This window comes from Bos javanicus, chromosome X (assembly GCF_032452875.1).
Source record: "Bos javanicus breed banteng chromosome X, ARS-OSU_banteng_1.0, whole genome shotgun sequence".
In the NCBI taxonomy this organism is placed as follows: Eukaryota; Metazoa; Chordata; class Mammalia; order Artiodactyla; family Bovidae; genus Bos; species Bos javanicus.
Genome location: NC_083897.1, coordinates 133082726 through 133109408, shown reverse-complemented (window position 1 = coordinate 133109408; position 26683 = coordinate 133082726). Strand labels below are relative to the sequence as shown.

Sequence of the window (26683 nt, the reverse complement as noted above, 5' to 3'; positions counted from 1 at the left end):
GATACATTTGTGTTTTTAAACTACTTTATTATTTATTACATACTAAACTATTATTTATTTATTACAAAGCTGTATGTATTTAATGTATGTGACATGATGAGTTTGGAGGTAATTATATATCCATGAATCTGTCACAATTTATGCCATAAATTGCCCATCCCTTGTAAAAATTTCCTCTTGCCCTCATTATTATTGAAGTATAGTTGCTGTACAATATTATATAAGTTATAGGTGTACAATATAGGGACTTAAATTTTTAATGGTTATGCTTCATTTATAGTCATTATAAAATATTAGCTATGACTTTCTGTGTTGTATAATATATCCTTATAGCCCTTTACCTTTTCCTCTTCCCACTGGTAACCATTAGTTTATTCTTTATTTATTTGGCTTCACTGGTTCTTAGTTGTGGCACATGGGATCTTTAGTTGCAGCATGTGAACTCTGTTTCAGCATGCAAACTCTTAGGATTTTTAGTTGTGGCATATGAATTCTTAGTTTCGGCATGGAAACTCTTAGTTGTGGCATGCAGGATCTTTAGTTGCAGTATGGGAGATCTAGTTCCCTGATCAGGGATCGAACCCAGGCCCCCTGCATTGGCATCATGGACTCTTAGCCACTGGACTACCAGGAAAATCCCTCCTTTTTATTACATTCACTAGTTTGTTGAATTTTTTTTCAATTCCATATATAACTGATCTCATGGGCTTCCCAGGTGGTGCTAGTGGTAAAGAACCTGTCTGCCAATGCAGGAGATGTAAGAGACCTGGGTTTGATCCCTGGGTTTGGAAGGACCCCTGGAGGAGGGCATGGCAACCCACTCCAGTATTCATGCCTAGAGGATCCCATGGACAGAGGAGCCTGGTGGGCTACAGTCCATGGGGTTGCAAAGAGTCAGACGCAACTGAAGCAACTTTAGCACGCACACATATACAGTATTTGTCTTTCTCTGTCTGACTTATTTCACTTAGCATAATGTCCCAAGTTCATCCATGTTGTTGCAGATGGCAGAATTTCATTCTTTTTCATCACTCACATAATTATAGTTTCTTTTATGTGGTGAGAACATTTAAGATTTACTTCTTAGCAGTTTTTAAGTATAGAATACAGTATTGTTAGTTATAGTCACCATGCTATACACTACATCCACAGAACTTATGTATCTTATGACTGCAAGTTTGTACCCTTGCTCAGCATCTCCCCATTTCCTGCACCCACCTCCCAGCCCATGGCAACCACCATTCTACTCTGTCTCTGTGAAGTTGGCCTTTTTAGATTACACATAAAAGTGATATCATATGGTATTTGCCTTTCTCCGTCTGACTTATTTCACTTAGCGTAGGGCCCACAAGGTCCATCAGTGTCACAAATGGCAGAATTTCCTTCTTTCTTTTGGCTGAATGATATTCTATTGCATGTATGTACCACATCTTCTTTATCCATTTGTCTGTAGAGCGAAACTTGTTTCCGTATCTCAGCTATTGTACATAATACAGTGAATATGGGAATGCACATATCCCTTTGAGATCCTGATTCTTTTCCTTTGGATATACCCAAAAGTGGGATTACTAGATCTTATGATGGTTCTTTTTTTAATTTTGAGAAACCTCCATACCATTTTGTGTAGTTGCTGGATCAGTCTGCATTCTGACCGACATTGCACAAGTGTTCCCCATTCTCCACATCCTTGCCAACACTTATCCCTTATCTTTTTGATAATAGCCATTTTAACAGGTGTGAGGTGATATCTCACTTTGGTATTGATTTGCATTTCCCTGATGATTAGTGATGCTGAACATGTTTTGTGTACCTGTTGGCCATTTGTTTTAGAATGCTGTATTTCCATTTTTATTTGTTTCAGGATAGTTTTTTGATTTCCCTTTTGATGTCTTCTTTGACTCATTGGTTGTTTAGAAGTGTTTTGGTTAATCTCTATGTATTTCTGAATTTTCTAGTTTTCCTCTGGTTACTGATTCCTAGTGTAATAACCTTGTAGTTGGAAAATGTACTTGGTATGACTTTGATGTTCTTAAATCTGCTAAGACTTATCTTGTAACCTATCATATGATATGTCCTCAAGAGTATTTCATGTGTGCTTGAGAATATGTATTCTGATTCTAGTGGATGAAATGTTCTGTATGTCTGTTAGGTTCATTTGGTATAGTTCAAGACCAACATTTCCGTGTTACATTTTTGTCTGGATGATATACCCACTGTTGTAAGTGAGCTATTGATGTCCCTTATTATTACTGTGCTGTTGTCTATTTTGTCTTTTGGATTTTTTAATATTTACTTGATATATTTAGTGCTCTGATGTTGCCTGCATATATATTTATGACTTATATTTTCTTTATGAGTTAATCCCTTTAACATTATATAATGACATTCCTTGTCTCTTGATATGGTTTTTGGACTATAGCCTGTTTTATCTGGTAAAAGAATAACTACCCCTCTTGTCTTTTGATATCTACTTGCATGGAATATCTTTTTCATCCTTCATTTTTCCCTATGTGTGACCATAAACCAAAGTGAGTCTCTTATAGGCAGCATGTAGTTTGGTCCCTTCTTTTTTTTTAATCCATTGATCTGCTCTATGTCTTTGGATTGGAGAACTTAATTCATTTACATTTGAAGTAAATATTAATAGGTAAGGATTTACGAATACCCTGTTAACTGTTTTCTGACTGTTTTATAGTTTTCTTGTTCATTTCTCCCTCTCCTACTGCCTGCCTTTGTGAATTGATTTTCTGCAATAGTATGCTTTGATTGTCTTCTCTTTATCTTTTGTGAATCTATTGTAGGTTTTTGTGTTTGCTTTGTTGTTATCATGAAGCTTACATAAAACATCTTGTAGGTAAAACAGTCTATTATATGCTGATAACTTTGATTGCATATAACAACTCTTGGAGAAGGCAATGGCAACCCACTCCAGTCTTCTTGCCTGGAGAATCCCAGGGATGGGGGAGACTGGTGGGCTGCCGTCTATGGGGTCACACAGAGTTGGACCCAACTGAAGCGATGCAGCAGCAGCAGCAGCAGCAACAACTCTACCCTTTTACTCCCCCTTTTGTTTTTGAACAAAAGCAAAAAAAGCAAAAACAAAAAAAGGGCTTCCCTTGTGGCTCAGCTGGTAAAGAATCCGAGAGACCTGGGTTCGGTCCCTGGGTTGGGAAGATCCCCTGGAGAAGGGAAAGGCTACCCACTCCAGTATGCTGGCCTGGAGAATTCCATGGACTATACAGTCCACAAAGAGTCGGACACTACTGAGTGACTTTCACTTTGTTTTTGAATTCATAATTTACTTTTCATATTTTATATTCATCAACAAGTTATTTTAGCTATGCTTATTTTTAATACTCTTTTCCTTTAGCATTTATACTAAATTTAAGTGGTTAACACACTGCCATGTTACAGTATTAGAGTATTCTGAATTTGACTATATACTTACGTTTACCCCAGTATATTGTATGTTTTCATATTACCAATTAGAATCCTTTCATTTCAGCTTGAAGAACTTCTTTCTACATTTCTTGTGAGGCAGATCTGGTGGTGATCAACTCCCTTCGCTTTTGTTTGTGTGGGGAAATCTTTTATCCCTCCTTCATTTCTGAAGGATAACTTTGTTGAATAGAGTATTCTTGTTTGGCAATTTTTTTTTTTCCTATGAGCACTTTGTATTATCATCTCACTCTCTCAAAGGGTGCTAAGAAATCCACTGATAGCCTTATGAGAAGTCCCTTTTAAGTTATAAGCTTCTTTTCTCTTGCTTCTTTTAAGATTTTTCTCTTTGAGTTTTGACAAGTTTATTATAATGAATCTTAAAGAGGAAATCTTCAGTGGAGTTTGTTTGATGACCTTTGAGCTTCATGAACTTGGATATCCATATCTCTCTCCATATTCAGACAGTTCTCAGCCATTACTTCTTCAAATGAGCTCTGTGTCTCTTAACTTCAGGAACTCTAATAATTCACAAATTATTTCTTTTGATGACATCGCATAGATCATGTACCTTTCTTCATTCTTTTAAATTTCTGTTTTCTTTGTTCTCCTCTGGCTGGATAGTTTCAAAACCCTTGAAACTGTCTATCTTAGATTCTTTATTCTGCTTGATCCGTTCTGATGTTGATGTTCTCTATTATATTTTTAATTCATTCATTTTATTATTCAGCTCCAGAATTTCTTGTGGCTCTATTTTATGATTTCTATCACTTTGTTAAACTTCTTGTTTTATTCATGTAGTATAGTTTTCCTGATTTAATTGACTTGTCTTTCTGTGTTTTCTTATAGCACATTGAGTTTCCTTAAAATAGCCGTTTAAATTCTTTATTGAGTAAATCCTATATCTCCATGTCTTTGGAATGGGTTACTGGAAGATTATTGTAATTCTTTGGTGGCATCATGTTTCCTTGAAGTTTTGTGTTGTTATCTTCACATTTGAAGTAGCAGTTACCTCCTCCCAAACTACTTTCAATCAGCCCTGTTAGAGATTCTGACAGTTTCTCAGATCTTCTATGGATGCACTTGCTCAGCACTTATTGTTCCTTCTTATGACACAATTCTTAATCTTGTATGCCTTGTTCTCATCCTGCAAAACACAAGGCCAAGTGCTGACAGCCTCCCTTTTATTTTCCCAAAGATGGCACTGCAGCTCAAATTTGTGGTCTCTCATGGCCAACAGATTTGGGCCAGCAAGTCTTTCTGTATGTGTTCACTCACCATCAGGAATGTGACCAAGGAACTGGCCGCAGGTTGATGGTGTGTGTAAGGCCCATGGAGTGCTGAAATGCCTCATGGGTAGCTGGAGGATGCCCAACTTATAGTCAGGCTTATGGGTGGGCTTCTTGATGGTGCCCCATGGGACATTTAGTAGGATCCATGTTCCTTTAATCCCTTTTGAGAGTCCTATCTGCCACTCTCCCAGCCTCTTCCCCCTCCCCACCTCCAGTCACGCAGTTCACAATTTAGTACTGGGGAACCTGGTTGCTCAGGTATGCACTTTCCTGGGAGAAATCGTGGGCCAGGATCTTTTCTAGTCATAAACTGTGCTGCCTTGGGGTAAGGTGATGTGAGTAGTCAAACAGTTCTTCTTACCCTCCCAGTGCATCCAGACTTATGTTATTTTTCTCTAGCATTCTGCTTGAAACTTGGACTTCCACAAAAGTTCTTTCACCTCTGGGTGATTGTCTAAAACAGTGTTTCCCAGAGCTTCCTGGACTGTGGCTGAGAGGGCCTAGAGCTGTTTCTTGGACCCTGTTGGGTCCAGAGCCAGAACTGAGATCTGTGTGCCTATTACCAGATGCATGGCTAGATGAGACACCTCCTGGGTCCTTTCATATATGGTGCTGGATCCCATAACTCCCACAAAGGCACTTTGTGAATGGATGCCAAATTGTCATTGACAGGGGAACATGAACAAGGGATGTCTTATTCAGCCATGCTACTGACATCACTCCTGGTAGTTTTAAGTTTTTAAATGAACTTCCATAGTGTTTTCCATAGTAACTGTGCCAGTATCTATGATCCATTTTGAATTAAGTTTTATGGATGCTATAAGATTAGGGTCAAGGTTCATTTTTTCCCATATCAGTATTTCATTAATTTAGTATCATTTGTAGAAAAGTTTCTTTTCCTTCCTGGATTACTCTGATGCTGTTCTCAAAAATCTAATAACCATGTAAGTGTGATTTATTTATGGGTTCTTACTCCATTCTGTTAACCTGTTTGTTGATCTTTATACTGGTACTACATGGTCTTGATTTCTGTAACTCTTGAAATCAAGTAGTATAAATTTTTCACTATTCTCTCTCTAATTGTTGAGATTTTAGAAAACCTCTCAGTGGTTCTGAGTGTGTAAGTATTTTCAAATTGTTTCTTAAAATTTCATTTCCTAACTGAGTTTATGAAGGTCACAGAATATAAGGTCACACAGAAAGCAATCATATTTCTATATACAAGTAATAAACAACTTGTCACAGAAATTTGAAAAACAGTAGTATCCACAATAGCTTGTTCCCTCTCCTAAATGAACTACTTAAGTATAAATTCATCTCTATACTGAAATGTGCAAAATGGTGTTAAAAGAAATCTATGAAGACCTAAATAAAGGGAAAAACATACGTGGCTTGTGGATTAGAAGACTCAGCATAGTAGTAATACTATTTTCCTCTAGGGTGATCTATAGAATCCTTGCAGCCAATCAAAACCCCAGTACGATGTTTTGTAGACATAGACCAGCGAATCCTATAATTTATATATAAAGGCCAAGGAACTGGAATAGCTAAAACAAATTTGAAAAAGAAGAACAAAGATGGAGGAATGACTTTCAGTATCAAGCTTCAGTAATCAAGATAGTATGGGATTACTGATGAATCAGTGGAGCAGAATCAGAAGTCCTCAAGTAGACCATGTGAATATAAGCATTTGATCTTTGACAAATATACAAAATCAGTTTATTGAGGAAAGGATAGTCTTTTCAACATATTGTTTTGTAACAATTGGTCATCCATCTGTAAAAACATGAACCTTGACCAAAAATCTCACTTCTGATACAAAGATTAACTTGAAATGGGTCATAGAAACAAATGTAAAACATAAAGGTATAAAACCTGTAGAAAAAAACATAGGAAAAAGTTTTTGTGACCCAAGGTTAGAATTGATGCCAGAAGCACAAACCCAAAAAAAGTCAATAAATTGGACTTTATCAAGATTTAAAACTTTTACTGTCAAAAATACTGTCAAGAGAATTAAGAGACAAGCTATAGACGGGAAGAAAATATTTGCAACTCATGTTTTTTGACAAAGGACTTGTGTCCAAATTATATAAAGAACTATCAAAACTCAGTAATAAGAATTCTCAAAGCTCAACCAACCCAGTTTAAAAATGGGCAAAGGATGTGAACAGATACTTCACCAAAGAGGATATAAGGATGGCAAATAAACATGTGCAAAGATATTCAGCATTGTTAGTCATTCAGATCAGATCAGATTAGACCAGTCACTCAGTCGTGTCCGACTCTTTGCGACCCCATGAATTGCAGCACGCCAGGCCTCCCTATCCATCACCAACTCCCGGAGTTCACTCATACTCACGTCCATCGAGTCAGTGATGCCATCCAGCCATCTCATCCTCTGTCATCCCCTTGTCCTCCTGCCCCCAATCCCTCCCAGCATCAGAGTCTTTTCCAATGAGTCAACTCTTCGCATGCAGTGGCCAAAGTACTGGAGTTTCAGCTTTAGCATCATTCCTTCCAAAGAAATCCCAGGGCTGATCTCCTTCAGAATGGACTGGTTGGATCTCCTTGCAGTCCAAGGGACTCTCAAGAGTCTTCTCCAACACCACAGTTCAAAAGCATCAATTCTTCAGTGCTCAGCCTTCTTCACAGTCCAACTCTCACATCCATACATGACCACTGGAAAAACCATAGCCCTGACTAGCCGGACCTTTGTTGGCAAGGTAATGTCTCTGCTTTTGAATATGCTATCTAGGTTGGTCATAACTTTCCTTCCAAGGAGTAAGCGTCTTTTAATTTCATGGCTGCAGTCACCATCTGTAGTGATTTTGGAGCCCAGAAAAATAAAGTCTGACATTGTTTCCACTGTTTCCCCACCTATTTCCCATGAATTGGTGGGACCAGATGCCATGATCTTCGTTTTCTGAATGTTGAGCTTTAAGCCAACTTTTTCACTCTCCTCTTTCACTTTTCATCAAGAGGCTTTTTAGTTCCTCTTCACTTTCTGCCATAAGGGTGGTGTCATCTGCATATCTGAGGTTATTGATATTTCTCTCGGCAATCTTGATTCCAGCTTGTGTTTCTTCCAGCCCAGCATTTCTCATGATGTACTCTGCATAGAAGTTAAATAAGCAGGGTGACAATATACAGCCTTGACGAACTCCTTTTCCTATTTGGAACCAGTCTGTTGTTCCATGTCCAGTTCTAACTGTTGCTTCCTGACCTGCATACAAATTTCTCAAGAGGCAGATCAGGTGGTCTGGTATTCCCATCTCTTGAAGAATTTTCCACAGTTTATTGTGATCCACACAGTCAAAGGCTTTGGCATAGTCAATAAAGCAGAAATAGATGTTTTTCTGGAACTCTCTTGCTTGTGCCAGCGGATGTTGGCAATTTGATCTCTGGTTCCTCTGCCTTTTGTAAAACCAGCTTGAACATCTGGAAGTTCATGGTTCACATATTACTGAAGCCTGGCTTGGAGAATTTTGAGCATTACTTTACTAGCGTGTGAGATGAGTGCAATTGTGTAGTAGTTTGAGCATTCTTTGGCATTGCCTTTCTTTGGGATTGGAATGAAAACTGACCTTTTCCAGTCCTGTGGCCACTGCTGAGTTTTCCAAATTTGCTGGCATGTTGAGTGTAGCACTTTCACAGCATCATCTTTCAGGATTTGGGATAGCTCAACTAGAATTCCATCACCTCCACTAGCTTTGTTCGTAGTGATGCTTTCTAAGGCCCACTTGACTTCACATTCCAGGATGTCTGGCTCTAGGTCAGTGATCACACCATCGTGATTATCTGGGTCATGAAGATCTTTTTTATACAGTTTTTCTGTGTATTCTTGCCATCTCTTCTTAATATCTTCTGCTTCTGTTAGGTCCATACCATTTCTGTCCTTCATCGAGCTCATCTTTGCATGAAATGTTCCTTTGGTGTCTCTGATTTTCTTGAAGAGATCCCTATTCTTTCCCATTCTGTTGTTTTCCTCTATTTATTTGCATTGATCGCTGAGGAAGGCTTTCTTATCTCTTCTTGCTATTCTTTGGAACTCTGCATTCAGATGTTTATATCTTTCCTTTTCTCCTTTGCTTTTCGCTTCTCTTCTTTTCACAGCTATTTGTAAGGCCTCCCCAGACAGCCATTTTGCTTTTTTGCATTTCTTTTCTATGGGGATGGTCTTGATCCCTGTCTCCTGTACAATGTCATGAACCTCATTCCATAGTTCATCAGGCACTCTATCTATCAGATCTAGGCCCTTAAATCTATTTCTCACTTCCACTGTATAATCATAAGGGATTTGATTTAGGTCATACCTGAATGGTCTAGTGGTTTTCCCTACTTTCTTCAATTTAAGTCTGAATTTGGCAATAAGGAGTTCATGGTCTGAGCCACAGTCAGCTCCTGGTCTTGTTTTTGCTGAGTGTATAGAGCTTCTCCATCTTTGGCTGCAAAGAATATAATCACTCTGATTTTGGTGTTGACCATCTGGTGATGTCCATGTATAGAGTCTTCTCTTGTGTTGTTGGAAGAGGGTGTTTGTTATGACCAGTGCATTTTCTTGGCAAAACTCTATCAGTCTTTGCCCTGCTTCAGGCAAATGCAAATTGAAACCATGATCACAGACCACCACACACAGTGATAGAATTGCTAAAACAGAAAGTCCTGACAGCATCAAGTGCTGTCACCTGGAACCATCATGAATTGGTGGTGAGAATGCCAAATGGTACCCCACTCTGAAAAATCATTTGTCAGTTTCTTATGAAGTTATATATACATTTAATCCTGTGACCCAGCAGTACATAAATGTTAATAGCAATTTTACATGATAGCTGAAACTTGGAAACAACACCAATATCCTTCAAAGGATGAATGGATAAACTGAGTACAATGAAATAGTATTCAGTGAGCAGAAGGATTGATAGACACAGTAATTTGAATGAAACTCAAAGGCATTATGTTGAATGAGACAAGCCAGTATCAAAAGGTTAGGTACTACATGATTCCTTTTATTTTACATTCTTGAAAAGGCAAAAGTATAGTTCTGGAAAACAGACCACTGGTTGTCAAGGGTTACTATGCATGTGGTAAAGGTTTATATGTCAGTGAGTAGTACCAGGGAGCTTTTTGGTTACTGGAACTGTAATGTACTCTCTTTGTGGTGGCAGTTACACAAATCTATATGTGTTGACATTTGTAGAACTATACACTAAAAGGAAAAAAGTCAGTTTTACCATATGATAAATAAAATTTTGAAAAATGTCAGACGTCATTCTGTTTTGTGAATCTTTGTATATGACCTTGTTTTTGTTTTGCATTTTGCTTTCGCTTCCGCTCTACCCCCACCTCTTGTTTTGGCATAGGTCACTATTATTCACTGGTCTCTATACGTCGTAGGCCTTTTTAATTTGGAAACCCATATTCTTCAGTTTTGGGAGTTTTCTTGATTTTTATTGACCCCCCATTTTCCCTGTTCTCCCTTCCTGATATTTTTCTGACACTGAACTTCTTAGTTTGGTTTTCTAATTTTTCTCTTCTAGTTTCTTTTTTTTTTTGGTCTATATGTGGAGACTTACTTATTTTTAAGCTCTAAATCTCCTATGTTTAATAACCAAGAATTCATTTTTTTTCATTATCTGCTTGTTTCTTATTGGTGACATCCTGTTCTTGTTTTATGGTTGTAATATCTTCTCTTAATTGTAGTTTTTCTTCTTCCTCAATACTTTTTTATTTTGTTGTATATACTTCTCATTACATACTTTCCTTCAATAGCTGATGGTCCTTCTCTGCTTATATTTAGGAGGAGGATGAGAATGCAGCCTGTTGTGGGACTTGTCATCTTTGAGCTTCATTCTCCCCCAATTTGACTGAGCTGTAGAGTTGGGGAACTCCCAAAGACAGTGTCGTTGGCTTTTTCTTCTTGGTCTGACTGGAGTCCTCAAGGAAGAGACTCTTCTGGTCTCTTGCATGTAAGGAAGATGTGGTCTAGTGGAGCAGAGGACTCTGGTTCTCAGCATTCAGGGTATTGATCTAACCCCCCTATTTCCAGTCTAGTTTTTTGTCGTTAACTGTATCTGTGTGTTGGTATTCCAGAGGTCATCTGTTTGCCTTTCAAAGGAATAAATCTTCAGTGTTCTACCCTAGTGGCAAGAAGAATTTGGGAATCTGATTACTTCTGAATCAGACTTTCAAGGAACACTTCTTTAAGACAGTCCTCTGTCCTTCACTTTCACTTTCATAGATATCTGAGACTGCCAGTTTGAGTCTTTTAGGGATTCTTCTATGTAAAATCAGACTGGTTCTTGTTTTATCTCCATCCTTAGCTTGCAGTGCACTTTTATTTACTTGATCTGAAGAAGTGAAAAAGTTCAAGGTCTAGCTAACAGAAATCTGAAGAATCATCAAATGGCGCTCTAGTCATGGCCTCTCAGTCAGTTCCCAGACTGAGTTTACAGAAGCCTTGAATAAAGGGGCATCTTAGTTACCTGCAAGAAGGACCCCACTCTGTAGCCAAAAGTTTATAGTTAGTCTTTCTCTCAGACTTTCCCAAAGAGCCTTGTGCCCATTTACCAGTGTGACTGTGCACTTGGGAAAAGGGACTCATCAGATTTGGGGAGGATTACTGAACACAGGCTCTAAACTGACATTCATTCCTGAAGACCCAAAATGTCCCTATGTTTCGCCAGTGAGAGTAGGACCTTCTGAAGATCATGTGATCAGTAGAGCTGAAGCTCAGGTACATCTCACAGTGGGTCCAGTTTATCCCCAAATCCACCCTATGGTTATTCTGTCCAGTTCCCTCAAGCATCATTGGAAGAAACGTATTCAGCAACTGGGAGAATCCCCACACTTGTTTTTCTTGGGTTAGCTAATTCATTCAGCATTCATTAGTTTGCCTTCCAGCTTACCAGTTTTATTGCTATCACCTCTTCCCTGTTGTCTTCCCTATCCTTGTGTGTCTATGACCCCCACCCCACCCCTAATTTAAAAAATTGTTTTAGTGTTCCAGTAGGGAATGAGTTTGGTACATAGGTTCAGTTCCAGCTTTACTTGGAACCACCATCTTTATTATTTTGCTGGGTGATGGTACTTAATCCTATGGTTTTGCAGGCCATCCAACCTCACAAATTTATGTCTAAAGCCCCTCTTCTCTTTCTTCTAAGCTCTAGACATACATTTACAACTGCTTATTTTACTTTTCTCCTAATATACACATCTCAGATGCTTCATTCCCAACTGTCTCCTTGAAATGTCCATTTATCATCCAATCTTCTTGTTCTCAATTAATCCCATACTACCAACCACCGTCTTGCTCAATTCCAAATCCTCTACCTTCTTTCCTACATCAGCTTTATCAACATGTCCTATTAGTTCTAGATGTAAAGTATGTCCAGAATCCACCTCCTCCTCTCTGTGGCTACTACCTTGATCTAAGCCATTTTCATGTCTCACCTGGTTTCATACAGTAACCTCCCAAATGCTCTCTGCTCTGATTCTTGTCCTGCTACAATCCATTGTCTACACAAAAGACAGAGTGAGAGTTCTGAATTTGAAATTAGGCCACATGCCTTTCCTGATTCAAAGCTCTCATTGCTGTGCTCCTTCACTTTGAATGGCATCCACACTCCTTACTCTGTCTGCCAGGTCCCTGCCTAACTCTCTGACTTTAGTTCCTGCCAAGGTCTTCATCGTCCCCTCTGCATTTGGTCACACAGGCCTTGTGGTTCATCAAACGCACCAAGCTTGTTCCCTCCTTTGCAGCCTTAGTTGTTGCCATTTTGTCTTATTGAATATCCTTCACCTGTATCTTCACAGGGCTCACCCCTCACTTCATTCAAGTCTCTTCTCAGTAGAATCAGCTCTGAGAAGCCTTCCCTGACCACGCTCTGTGCCTTTCTCCCAGATCCACCATTACTCTATTATAGCATCTAATTTCCTTCTGAAAGCCTTCTGAAAGTATCTCTGTTTTTTAACTTTCTTATCTTTCTCCAGCCATTTGAGTATAAGCCCTCTGAGGGCATTGGTTTGAACTGTTTTGTTCCTTGGTGGTATCATCACACCCAGAGCAGAACCAGGCCCTTCAGTTCAGTTCAGTCGCTTAGTCGTGTGTGACTCTCTGTGATCCCATGAACCGCAGCACGCCAGACCTCCCTGTCCATCACCAACTCCTGGAGTCCACCCAAACCCATGTTCATTGAGTCGGTGATGCCATTCAACCATCTCATCCTCTGTCGTCCCCTTTTACTCCTGCCCTAAATCTTTCCCAGCATCAGGGTCTTTTCAAATGAGTCAGCTCTTCACATCAGGTGGCCAAAGTATTGGAATTTCAGCTTCAACATCAGTCCTTCCAATGAACACCCAGGACTGATCTCTTTTAGGATGGACTGGTTGGACCTCCTTGCAGTCCAAGGGACTCTCAAGAGTCTTCTCCAACACCACAGTTCAAAAGCATCAATTCTTCAGTGCTCAGCTTTCTTTATAGTCCAACTCTCACATCCATACATGACCACTGAAAAAACCATAGCCTTGACTAGATGGATCTTTGTTGACAAAGTAATGTCTCTGCTTTTTAATATGCTATCTAGGTTGGTCATAACCTTCCTTCCAAGGAGTAAGCATCTTTTAATTTCATGGCTGCAATCACCATCTGCAGTGATTTTCGAGCCCAGAAAAATAAAGTCAGCCACTGTGTCCACTGTTTCCCCATCTATTTGCCATGAAGTGATGGGACCAGATGCCATGATCTTCGTTTTCTGAATGTTGAGTTTTAAGCCAACTTTCTCACTCTCCTCTTCACTTTCAAGAGGCCCTTTAGTTCTTCTTCACTTTCTGCCATAAGGGTGGTGTCATCTGCATATCTGAGGTTATTGATATTTCTCCCAGCAATCTTGATTCCAGCTTCTGCTTCATCCAGCCCAGCATTTCTCATAATGTACTCTGCATAGAAGTTAAATAAGCAGGGTGACAATATACAGCCTTGACGGACTCCTTTTCCTATTTGGAACCAGTCTGTTGTTCCATGTCCAGTTCTAACTGTTGCTTCCTGACCTGCATACAGGTTTCTCAAGAAGCAGGTCAGGTGGTCTGGTATTCCCATCTCTTGAAGAATTTTCCACAGTTCATTGTGATCCACACAGTCAAAGGCTTTGGCATAGTCAACAGAAATAAATGTTTTTCTGGAACTCTCTTGCTTTTTTGATGATGCAGCAGATGTTGGCAATTTGTTCTCTGGTTCCTCTGCCTTTTCTAAAACCAGTTGAACATCTGGAAGTTCATGATTCACGTATTGCCGAACCCTGGCTTGGAGAATTTTAAGCATCACCTTACTAGCATGTGAGAACCAGGCCCTTAGTAGATAGATATTCAGAGACTGTTGGATGGTAGGAAGGAGGGTAGGTAAATAAACTCCTGTTGAGTTCCATAATGATTTTCATCATGTTTGTTCTTCTGGGATGTCTCAGAATTGAGCCTTTATATAGACTTCTTTCCCACCTTGACTGATTCTACTTCAGAATGCCTTTATGTGTCCCTCTCTCTCCTTGTCATTAGGTCTGTTTTAGGGCTCAGAGTTTGAGTTCCCAAATAGCAGGATGCAGATCCTCTTTTCTACCTTTAGCTGAGAAGACACACCTTCAGCCACAGATGCAGGATCCTGGATGACACTTTAGTGTAAGGACACCCAGTGTCCTTTCTTATCCCTTGGTCCTGATCCAGTATGGTACTGGATTAGAAGCAAGAGATTGAAACTAGAAATGTAGTCTTGATGACCCACCTCTCAGTATTAGGAGTCTGCTTTTGCTTTTCTGCTCACTTTCAATCAGTCTTTTTATTTTTAACATCATTCTGTGCCAGCCACTGATCCTGTTAAAAACTGAGTGTGAGACATAGGTGTGGGGAGGAGGGAGGGTTGATCAGTTAGTTTCATTTCATCATCAAGAAAGGAATTGAGAGACTATTGTGAAGCCTCCTATGTCCTGTCACCAGCTTCAAATACAATGCCTCCCAGTCTACTCCTCCTTGAGTTATATGGCACCTGAATGCTTGTGGGTCCGTCATAAGTTTCTTTTTAATATCAGATGAAGTGGGGATGAACCCAAAAAATGACCCCTCTCTTCTCTTTCTTTTGTACAACTCAGGAGGTTCATCAAGAACGGATTGCATTGGAAAACCAATTGGAACAACTTCGTCCAGTCACTGTATTGTGACCCTCCCCCACAAGATTCAAGTAACAGAGGGTGACCTTTTCTGCCAAGATCTTTCCTGAATGTTTCAATGCAACTGTCATAGATGTCTGAGACTGTGTCAAAAGCTCTGAGCAGTGGAATGTAATCAATATCACCTTTTCTCTTGTGCTTCACGCGTACATTTTTACTGTGGTGGAAAAAATACAACTGATTGTCACACTTAAAATTGTAATTATCAGTGGAATTTATCTCCCATTCTTAAGTATTTCCTCAAGGTGTTAGATGTTGCTCCTTATTGAAAACCAATCTTCTAGCAAATAAAAACAATTTAGAGCATTATTTATTTAAAGAGTTTATGATTTGTATAAGACCTTGTAACCCAGTACCTTCAGTATGCTTGTTTTATTTTCATATGTATATCATATATAGTAAGTTGGTTTCCTGAATAATTGTGATTCCAACTAGATAGTCTTTGGCATGATGATGATAGAAACAAAAACTAGAAGTAAACAAAATCATTAGCTTTAGACTGGCACTTTACCCTCCACCACTATATATATGCCAAAAACTGCTTCTCTAGTGCCATCTTGATATTATATCTAGCTATGAATAATACATGACTGTTGTTTTCTATGGAATAGCAAAGACTTATTCAGTCTTACACCTCTGTGAAGTAGTAGTTTTGTCCATGATCCGTTTAACTTGTCCCAGCTAGGCTGTCAACACAGATAACTCAACCCTTTCATGCAGGTTTTTGGACAAGAGCAATCTGCCCTAACTGCCTTGCCCAATCAAATTAAATAACTAGTTGCCAGATCTCTACTTCTGTCCTGCATGGGTTAATATATCTGTAAATGCATGAATTTGGAAACCACTCATCAAATGTGAAAAGCTGATGAGACTGTTTGGACTGATGAATATTTGTTGTTTGAACCCAGGTATTCAAACTAAGGAAGAAGGGGCAATGATTATTACCAGTAATCCAACAGTCTTCGGTAGTTATTTTTGTCTTTGTTATTTTAACCCAGATCACAAGTGTATTGAGTATGAAGAAATAATGAAAGAAAGCCGATCCTTACACTTGATATATGATTATTTTGTTCTCTGTGAAGTGACCCTTGAGGAGGGATTGGTTTATGTGCAGTTCAGAGGCGCCCAACCGACTCTAGTGTAAATGATGTAAAACATAAAACAGTAAGCTCAAATCACAGAAGCCAGTATTCTGTAGAAATTTACATAGCCCCTGCTTATCCTGCAAGCTCAAGTTGACAGTGGGAATTGACTGACCCTCCCAGGTATCTGGGCTTTCTAGCTTTAACAGCACTTCAAGATACTGATGGCAAATTTGCTATCTCTTGTGCATTTTGCTAGTTTACCAGTTCTTAAGATGTTGTGTGAAGTGTGCTAGGGTACTTTCTGAAGTGGTTTAGCAGAGGTCTGCAGTTTGCAGGACTAAGCCTTTAATTTCAATAGAGTTGACTGCTCTGAGAAGAAGTAGGCATTTATTTAATGCTTCCTTACTCCATTGGCAAGCTTTATCTATAGTTTAATGGCAGAAGAGAAATGCTCAAATATGATTTTTTCCAAAGAAAAACAAAATTGTTGATTCTGTTCTGTATATATTAAAGGATTCAGAATTGCTTGGATTTTGAAAATCCTAAGACTTGAACTCTTTCTCTAGTCCCCTTTCCTTCCCTTTTGGCTGCCTTCTTTGTCCCTGTGGGAGGGTTTCAGGGTCAGTTTAAACCTTTTCTAAAATATGAATGGGTGAGTGAACATTTTTTAGGTAACTTCTTTTTCACATGTTCTGAGAACTGGGGGCTGCAACACATTTTATCAACAGTGTCCACATTGCAGACGTTTCACATCATATTTGCCTTTTGTTCCACTCAATCCAGGAAAGTCTAGCATATGCACTTTATCTCATAATCTTCCAGGACATACGCGCACACTCCAGATAGCACTTCATATCCATTAAGCAGACATATAAACTAAAGAATGTTAGTCTATGTTCTACATTTTTAAAATATTAACATGTTTTTCCCTCATCAAGCCAAAACCAGAGTGAACCATATTAGGAGTATGGGGTTTTGTTTAGTTGGCTTGGTTTTCATTAAAGGAAAAAACTTGCACTGGACAGTCAAAGGCTCATGTGTTGCATGCTGCTGCTAGGTCGCTTCAGTTGTGTCCAACTCTGTGCGACCCCATAAATGGTAGCCCACCAGGCTCCCCTGTCCCTGGGATTCTCTAGGCAAGAACACTGGAGTGGGTTGCCATTTCCTTCTCCAATGCATGAAAGTGAAAAGTGAAAGTGAAGTCGCTCAGTCATGTCCGACTCTTAGTGACCCCATGGACTGCAGCCTACCAGGCTCCTCTGTCCTTGGGATTTTCCAGGCAAGAGTACCGGAGTGGGGTGCCATTGCCTTCTCCAATGTGTTGCATAGTATCACCAATATTTTAAGATAGGCATTGCATTAAAGCCCACAACAATACTATCTACACCCCACCTTCCTGACTGGATTTAATAGTGACCACAGTTTCTTAGTTGCCTAGAAGTGTATTTTTTAAAAAACCAATTAAATACACATACAACATCATTATTACCTAACTAGTGCTTATCCTTTGTTTCTCTGTTTTCTTAGGATGTGTATTTTTAATTTAGGATTATAACTCCTGATAATGTTTCTGTGAGCCTTTCATGTGATTTATAGGAAGACTGGGTTATTGCTATCACCATTATACCTCTTTTGTAAAACTACTCAAGAATAAGACCTGCTTGTTGGGCAGAAATCTGTGGGCAGAATGTTGATGTTGCCCCCATCCATGAGGGTTTAATAACCTTATTGTTAATCAGTCTTCCTCCATAGGAGTCTCATAGTTCCAAGGATGAATGCACAGTATATTACCGATTTACCGGGTACCTCAGCATCTCTGGTTTATCACTTATTGCTTTGGCCACCTCCCTATCCAGCAGCCATGAAGCAAACCCAAAAGGTAGATTTCTAGAATGGAGGAGTGTGTCATAATCAAGGCAGACATTTGCCTTAGTTGGAGGTATCTGACTGCTTTATAAATATTAGAGAAATACTTCGGATCTGGTTAGGAGAGGAGGCCGCTTAGCTGGGAGCTGTGCCCATTTTCTTCTCTTTGCACAGCAGGATGTCGGAGATGAGAGGACCTGTTCCCATATCCTGCAGCTGCTTTGGGGAAACCAAGGCCCTAAGAAACCACAGTTCCTAGTCCAAGAATCCATAGAAGGAGGGAGCTATTGACAGAGTTGGATTTTATGGATTCTAAGTTGAGTCCTCTGGCCACTAGCAGTACTAAAAATAGATTAGAAGGGTCTCTTCTATTTACCATGTTTTATTTACTTAATCAGTTTTAAAATATGGAAACATGTTTTAGTGAGTTTGAGATCTAGATATTTCTCTTGGATTGAAGCAAAAAATAAAATCTGAAAGAATAGGATTGAACTATTTGTTCTTCTGAACACCTCACCTTTCATGATGTAGTAAATTACCCTGGGTTTCTTGGCAGAACTTTTGACAGCTGTTGCTTTGAGTGAATTCCATTCCTGTATTCCTTATGGGAGTTTGTTTTTAAAATAGACTACTGTGATTGAAATGAACTCAATATGTAGTAAGTTATAGTTTTCTTCAATATAGCATGGGTTACTTGGGCTGCAAATATTCCATTTCAGCATAGTTTAGGGTGAGTAATCAGAAACATGAACTTTTCTTTGATTCCCTAGTAGTGTCTGAACTATCATTAAAGCATTCCTTTCTTCACATGTGATTTAATTCTAGCCTGTTTCTAAATGATATTTGTCCATTTCTTAGATGAGCTTATAACTATGGTAATGATAGATCTGTGCTTATTAATAGAAGATGGGAAGATTTGGGAGAATGGCATTGAAACATGTGAAATGTCATGTATGAAACGAGATGCAAAAAAAAAAAAAAAAAAGAAATAAGAGTGGAACTCAATTCTTAATGTTCCTTTCAGTGGAGTTGTAATTATTGGTGAGCAGATATCTCCATTCCAGTTTTAAACTGAAGATTGCTAGAAAATAACAGTAGAGGAAGCTTATGATAATGTACTATTATATTAGGATAAACCTTCTGTTTCTCACAGTTTTCCTGTCCAAATTGGTCCTACATATGGAAAATCAGGAATTATGCTACAATGGTTTACTTAATTATATTTAAGGACCCTTTATTCCCATGATTTGAGTGTTCCTCTCTGGAATAAAATTTGATAGTGATTTCAGCTACTTCAGATTTTCAAAACAAAACATCCTTGGTCAAATATCTATGATGACTGAAACTGCCAAGTGATACCAGAGGAAATCCATGATTTCACTGAGAAAATGAGAAGCTATTATTTGGCTGCTTGGGCTGTAAATGAAAGGAAAAGACATTCTATTGGTGGGGCTGAGGAAAAGGACAGCAGTTTGAGAAAGGTGCCTTATCGCATGTTCTGTCCAGAGAGTGATTTAGGTAATCTGAGAATTGTATGAAATTAGAATAAAATATTCATCTGGCTACTCAGAATTAACTCAGTGGTATAGAACAGGATTCCCCCAGTGTCCTTATGTAGATTCATAAAATGTCTGGAAGACCTACATAATAATAATAATATTTTATTGAACTCTTAAAAAAAAAAAAAGAAATTGGTAACAATGGGGGGCCCCTTTGAAGGAGAATGAGGGCTGGGGGGGGACAGGAAATTTATTTTTCATTCAATCTTCTTTTGTATTGTTTGAATTATTTATCATGTGCATGTATTAACCATTAAAAATAAAATCAATTAAGATTTAAAAGAAAAAGAAAATAATCTGGAATGGATATTTTTCTTGCAGTTAAGACAGACATTTGCAAACGTAGTAGTTGGAAAGATCTCAGTTTTAGTATAACACCTTAGAGGTAAAAACATTTGTTCAGCACAAACTAAAATCACACCTCCTGACAAGATATCACTAATGGAATTTGATTTTTAAAATATTAAGAATTACAAATATCCTAGCAACCAAATCTTCCCATATTACTGACAAGTAGGACTCAGTAGGTTGTGGTTTGAGCAGTGTGAATGTGAACAAAATGAAATCTCAGTTGAGAAGTCTTTTTCTCCTCTAGTTAAAGAGAACATTCTAGTAACTTTGGTTTCTCTTTCCAAGTTGTTGACTCTGTTTCAGGTGTACTCTTTGAAACTGATTTCGAAGGATCACTTGAATTTACACTTTAGTTATGGGTGCTTTGTTATAGTATTTTGCATTATGACCCAGTGTGGTTCAGATTCTTAGTAAGAATTCGGGGGCATGTGGGCTTTTGGAATCCTAAGTCTTTTGGAGGCATATCTTGCTTCCCCTTCAGCCCAGGCTAAGGAAGGCTGCCCACCAATACCTGCAGATCAGTCATCAACAGCAGTTTATGAGTCTTACTCTATGAGCCTCCCCACTTTGTTGTTTGCAGTGAGATGCAGCTAGTTTTGTGACCCTCCCAAGAGCAGCTGTAAGAACAGCAGACCAAAAGGGCCAGACATGCAAAGCGGTGTAAGCCAAATCTGCACGCTGCTTCCTTCTCCAAAACAGGCTTTCAGAGACTGCCTTACCAAGCATTTCCTGAAACAGCCAGACTGTGAATGTAGGCGAGCCATCCCAGGTGCACAGTCACTTTTAGGCTTGTCTCATTGTTTTCTACGTTAATTAACATACATGATGGTAGAGGGACCTTTTCCGAAAAGCATTTCAGGTTTTCGACAGGACTTGTTCTAGTGACGAAAGTGGTGCTCTGCTCTCAGTACTTGAGGAATGTTTGGGTTTTGTGTTTTGTGGGTTTTCAGGTCTTGCTCTAAGCCAAGTTCATGACTGTGGGAGATTGGACAAAGTGGTTTATGATTCTGAAGACTAGAGGACACTGGAACTTAGCGGGTTGGAACTGGAATTTGAGGGTGGCAGTAGGGAAACTTCTGGTCCCAATTTGGTCATAAAGCACTATGTTGGACATCAGGATTGGATCCTAAAGCTCCTTCAGAGAGCCCTGCCTTGGGAAGGGAACAGGTGATGCAGGTGCCCCCTTGTATGGAGATTAGGTCAACTGAGTTGAACCAATTACAAGTCAACTTGTATGAGGACTTTGGCAGTAACCTCCCTGGGAGCTGGTTATACCCTTTCCTTTAGCACTGCCATTCTTTTTGTCTTCAGCACAGATCCAGTGTTCAAGTGAGCCAGAGGTGGGAAGAGCCATTTTAGTCTTTGTAGCTGTGGGCCTGGAGAGATAATTAGCTGATGGTCTATTTTAACCTCAAAAGTAAAAACGTATATTTTTTCACTACAGGTACATTGAACAGTTCAATGAGGAACAGCAAAATTATATATTTGATGCCTTCTGTCTTTTCATGATAATGTGCTAACAAGTTCTGTTCATCTTTTACTCAGCCAGAGTCTCATTCATGTGCTAAACATTGGAAACTCTATGTATATTAGTCTTAAACATAAAGAAATACAGGGTGTCCTATATTTGGCTTGTGATTTGTCAACTCAAGCTAACCTTACTGCGTCTCTTTCACACTTGTTGGAAAGTCTGTGGAGAACATAGTAGGTTAAGAATCTCTAACTTTGTAAAATGTACATGCTATGAAACTGGGGTGCTATGTGACAATAAATGTCAGATAACGAATTTGGCTCTGGTGTAGTCCTGGTGTCAGTCAGTATATTGTGTGTATTTGGTCTTGTGCTTTTAATGCAAGTGACGTGAAAAGGAGTTGGCAGTCTTCCCTATTCAGTCAAAGTCTGAGATCTGGTTATTTTCCCCTCCTGATCTGAGCTGGGTCCTTAAGCTCGATAAACACTGCGCATTCCTGGGGTATTGTGGCTAACTCACAGTGCGTTTTAAAGATCCACCAAACTGATAACTTGGCTTAATGTGAGGTCAGGTTGTTTGCTTCATCTTGTTGGTGTTCTTCGTGTTCAGAAATGTTTCCAACATAATGTCCTTGCCTAGATTGCGAGTGAAGGGGAGGAATCAGAAAGGGCTGGCCTGAAATCCCAACCAAGTAATCTGGCACCCTAGTTGCAGTTTATTTTTTTTTATTTTATGTTTTCTTATTTTTTTATTTTTTAACTTTACAATATTGTATTGGTTTTGCCATATATCAACATGAATCCGCCACGGGTAAACATGTGTTCCCCATCCTGAACCCTCCTCCCTCCCCATACCATCCCTCTGGGTTGTCCCAGTGCACCAGCCCCAAGCATCCAGTATCGTGCATCGAACCTAGACTGGCGACTCATTTCATATATGATATTATACATGTTTCAATGCCATTCTCCCAAATCATCCCACCCTCACCCTCTCCCACAGAGTCCAAAAGACTGTTCTATACATCAGTGTCTCTTTTGCTGTCTCATATACAGGATTATTGTTACCATCTTTCTAAATTCCATATATATGCGTTAGTATACTGTATTGGTGTTTTTCTTTCTGGCTTACTTCACTCTGTATAATAGGCTCCAGTTTCTTATCTTTAAAACTTGAATAATTTTAGGAGGCACCAGTCTCCTATCAGGTGGGGGTTGTATTCCGTATTGTGAATGCAAATTGGCCTCACATAGGATATTTCCAGTCTAGTAGTTCCAAATGCAAAACTAACTCTGGAAAAATCATCCATGACTTGGCTGATAAGCTTGGCCTCTGAAGACTACCAGGCTCTGGCCGTTCCCAGGGATCTCATGTCATCTAGGCAAGTGGTTCCCAAGTCTGGTCTGTAGACCAGCAGTATCAGCATCATTGGGGAACTTACTTGAAATGCAAAATCTTGGGACCCACCCCAGACCAACTGAATTAGGAACCCTGGGAGTGGGCTTGGCAATTTTCCTGTTAACAGGCCCTCCTGGGGACAGTGATTGCTCACTAAAGTTAAACTAGTGACCTCAGTAACTACATTTTACAATCAAGGCTACTGGTGCAGAGAGGCAAAACTAACTCAATTGACTCAACTAATTTGAGCAAAGTATAAAAATGTTTCCAGGGCTGACTTGCTGCTGTGCTACAGTGTCCATTCATGAATTAGTTTCCTCTCCTCACCTTCCTTCCACAGATATTTATTCTGGCCCTGCTGTGTATCAAACACTATGTTAGGAGCTTGAGATGAGACCTATGGGACAGAATCCCTTCCCTCAAGGAGCTCGCAGAGACCAGATGACTTGCACGGCAGTGTGAGGTAGGTGATATGAGGTACAGCAAGTCCCCTACATATGAACCTTCAAGTTGAAAACCTTCAAAGATGCAAATGTGCCCAGGAAAGGATGAAGAGAGACAAGAGGAAGAGGAAGTAACTGAAGAACTGAAGAGATTCACAACTAGGAAACAGCAGGGGATTTTCTTTATTTGAGGAGCCACTGTTGGCTTTTGAGGCACAGGACCCATACCTAGGACAGTCCACGAAGGTTGTAGCAGCAGTTCAGAATGCAGTCCAGTGCTACCATGTCATCTAGGATGGGAAGAAAAGAGCTACTACTCAGACATCACCGGATCGTTTTTTCAAGAGGGTAGATAGAGTTGAATCCAACAAACAAGACCCTGTGCTGACAATGTCCGGTGTGAGTGACATTGCACCTCGCCCTCCGTCTCCTATTGCTGACAGTCCCTCAGCTCTGCTATCTCCCACCTCCTCTCCCTCCTCCAGTCTGGAACTTTCCTGTTCACTTGATGCCAGCCCCTGTGTACCAGCTGTTGTACTGTACTGCTGTGCTTTTCAAGATCCTGAACTATGAGATTTAAAATGTTTTCTTATTTTTTGTTTTCTATGTCTTATATACGTGAAAAGTATTATAAAGCTATTATAGTACAGTGCTATATAGCTGATTGTGTTAGTTGGGTACCTACACTAATTTTGTTGGATTTATGAACAAATTCAACTTTAAATGTGCTCTTGGAATGGAACTCATTCGTATGTAGGGGACTTATTGTATTAGGGATGGGTCACTGCTGTCTATAACAAAGAACCCTGAGAGTTCAGTGACTTGACACAATGAAAGTTTATTTTTCACTCAATGTAGAGTTCATTGTTGTGTCATTTTGTTTGTTGTTCAGTAGGGACCCAGATGGAGAAGGCAATGGCACCCCACTCCAGTACTCTTGCCTGGAAAATCCCATGGATGGAGGAGCCTGGTAGGTGGCAGTCCATGGGGTCACTAAGAGTCGGACACGACTGAGCGACCTCACTTTCACTTTTCACTTTCATGCATTGGAGAAGGAAATGGCAACCCACTCCAGTGTTCTTGCCTGGAGAATTCCAGGGACGGGGAAGCCTGGTGGCTGCTGTCTATGGGGTCGCACAGAGTCAGACACGACTGAAGTGGCTTAGCAGCAGCAGAAGCAGCAGCAGGGACCCAGATCCCTTCTATGTGTGCTTCCATCTTTCTCTTGTGCTCGAGAGTTTTCTCTTTGTAGCCAGTGTGTGGAAGAAAGAGAGAACTGTAGAGAGGATACAATTTCTCTTCACACATCACTTATGTGCATATTTCATTTCCTGGAACTCAGTTATGTGACAAGACTTAACTGCAAGGGTGAGTGGGACATGTAGTATAGCTGTGAGCACAGGAGGAAAAAGTTGTGGTGAGCACAGCATCTGGCAGATGGCACAAAGCCAAGTGGCTCTGAGAACGTACAGGCGTGCATGCTCAGTTGCTAAGTCCTGTCCAACTCTTTGTCACCCATGGACTGTAGCCCACCAGGCTCCTCTGTCCATGGGATTTCCCAGGCAAGAATACTGGAGTGGGTTGCCATTTCCTTTTCCAGAGGATCTTCCCAACCCAAGGATCAAACCCTCATCTCTTGCATCTTCTTCATTAGCAGGCAGATTCTTCACTACTGAACTATCTGGGAACATATGTGAGCATTTAATTCAGACTGGTGATCCACGAAGGCATCATGGAAGAGTCTTAAAAGAGGGACAGGTGTTAACCAAGAAGAAGAGGGTGTTCCAGGCAGAGGGAGCTGTGTGTGCTAAGGCAAGGCAGGAGAAGAGCAGGCTGTCTTCTGGGAATTATGAAAGATTCTCCCCTGGATGGAGTGAGTGGAGGGGAGGAAGTGGGCACAAGGCTGGAAGAGAAGGCCTTGTATGTCCTGAGAAGACATAAAACAGAACCCTGCGATTGCAGCCCCTTTGAGATCTAAGCACAGTGAATCTAAGTCACTTCACTGGTATTTGAGGAGTGGTTTATATTTTCCCAATTTTTCCCCCTACCTCCTGGAAAGGAAATGCCTCACTGGAAGATTGTAAACAAGTGTTTCTGGCATGAACCAAGCCTGCTAGTTTAATTTGTTACACTTTGGGCGTCTGCTTGGACAAAGAATCAAAGCTCAGAACTCAAGGGTCTAAACCCTGGTAGGCAGGAGTCCTACCTGATCATGTGAACCTTTAGTCTCAGCTCTTTCTTTTGGAGGGGAGATATCAGGGTCCCAAGGTGACAGAGGTGCAAGCCCCCCTTTTCTTTAGCAAGAAGGCTTATTATAGAAATGAAGAGTTTGGAAATGAAGCTGAAATATCCAGTTCCTTCTGAATAAGAGTTCTCGGTTGAGTTTATTGAACAATTCTGAAAAATCCCTGAGTCTGGGAGAGACATGCTCCAAGTACAGCGTCTTCAGGGCAAGCTGCACCTTCAGAGAGCCCTGCCATGTTGTTTTATAAATATGAGGTGTTCTGTAAGTGCCAGCATAAGTGTTTGCAGGTATTGGAATGGTTTTTCCCTCACTGCATTTTCTTTGAAATGCTGAATAAAAAGTATCTTTGAGTAAGATTGTAACCCAGGTATACCTTCATTTGTTTGCCCTGAAATCCTCTTAATAGATTTGACAGAAAAAAAGGAATTGACACAGACACTGTGTAATATTTCCAAGATTCACCTGTGAGTATCCTGTAGCATCATAACCAAAACCTACGTCAGCAGAGGACATAAATATTGTATGTTTGTGTGTATGTGTAAAATATGTTATCTGCTGATCTTGCTTATGCTTATGATATGTAAACATATACATATTAAAAATAACCACAGTAACCATTTAGAACATAGCCAAGAGAATTTTGGGGTGGGAGGAGGGGTATTCTATTATAGACAAATGTCTAAACAATTTTGGAGAGCTGGTGCATGCTGATAACAAAAGCAGACTGACTTTTAGTCAGTTGTATTAATGTTTTGAAATTTTCTAATGAAAATGCACCTTTTAATTTTGTACCTGTGTGAACCACTCTTGTCCTTGGTTTCTCACTGCAGAATAGGGCACAGGTCTCCTCCACCTCCGCATTAGACTTCATCAAAGCTATGAGGCTGAAGGAAAGCCAAGGGGAAGAAAGACAATGCTTGGGGAATGAAATAAAAGGAAAGCAAAGCAAATGAAAGACAGATACAGAGACTTGTGATGCAGGACCTTTGAAATGCAAATAAAATTGGCTTGAACCTCCATCCATGTGTGGTGAGAGTCTGCATCTTGATCTTTCTGGAGATTCTGAGAACCAGAGGTAATGGTGGAGGAATTGATGTTTTTATCCTAGACACTCCTGGCTTTATATACTTCCTAGGAATTAGTTTGATGGAAGAACCATCTAGTTCCTCCCCTCAGCCCCCATTCCTACAAACATGAGGCATGTGTGTGTGTGTGTGTGTGTGTGTGTGTGTGTGTGTATGAAGGATGGGGTACAATGGGAAAAGGACAAAATTTATAGACTATTTAGAAGGATGAGAGCTTTGAAATAGTTTATACCTAGGGCCAC

The 26683-nt window shown here is 39.9% G+C and overlaps 1 protein-coding gene across 2 annotated transcripts in view; it reads left to right on the top strand.

Annotated features, from left to right (window-relative positions):
- REPS2 (RALBP1 associated Eps domain containing 2) overlaps positions 1-21588 on the top strand; it is a 252936-nt gene extending 231348 nt beyond the window's left edge. For both annotated transcript variants that reach the window (XM_061408068.1, XM_061408067.1), the window contains exon 18: positions 14864-21588. In XM_061408068.1, coding sequence (XP_061264052.1) covers positions 14864-14932 — 69 coding nt within the window. In that variant the 3' untranslated portion in view covers positions 14933-21588. The remainder of the gene's footprint in view (positions 1-14863) is intronic.
- The last annotated feature ends 5095 nt before the right edge of the window (positions 21589-26683 follow it).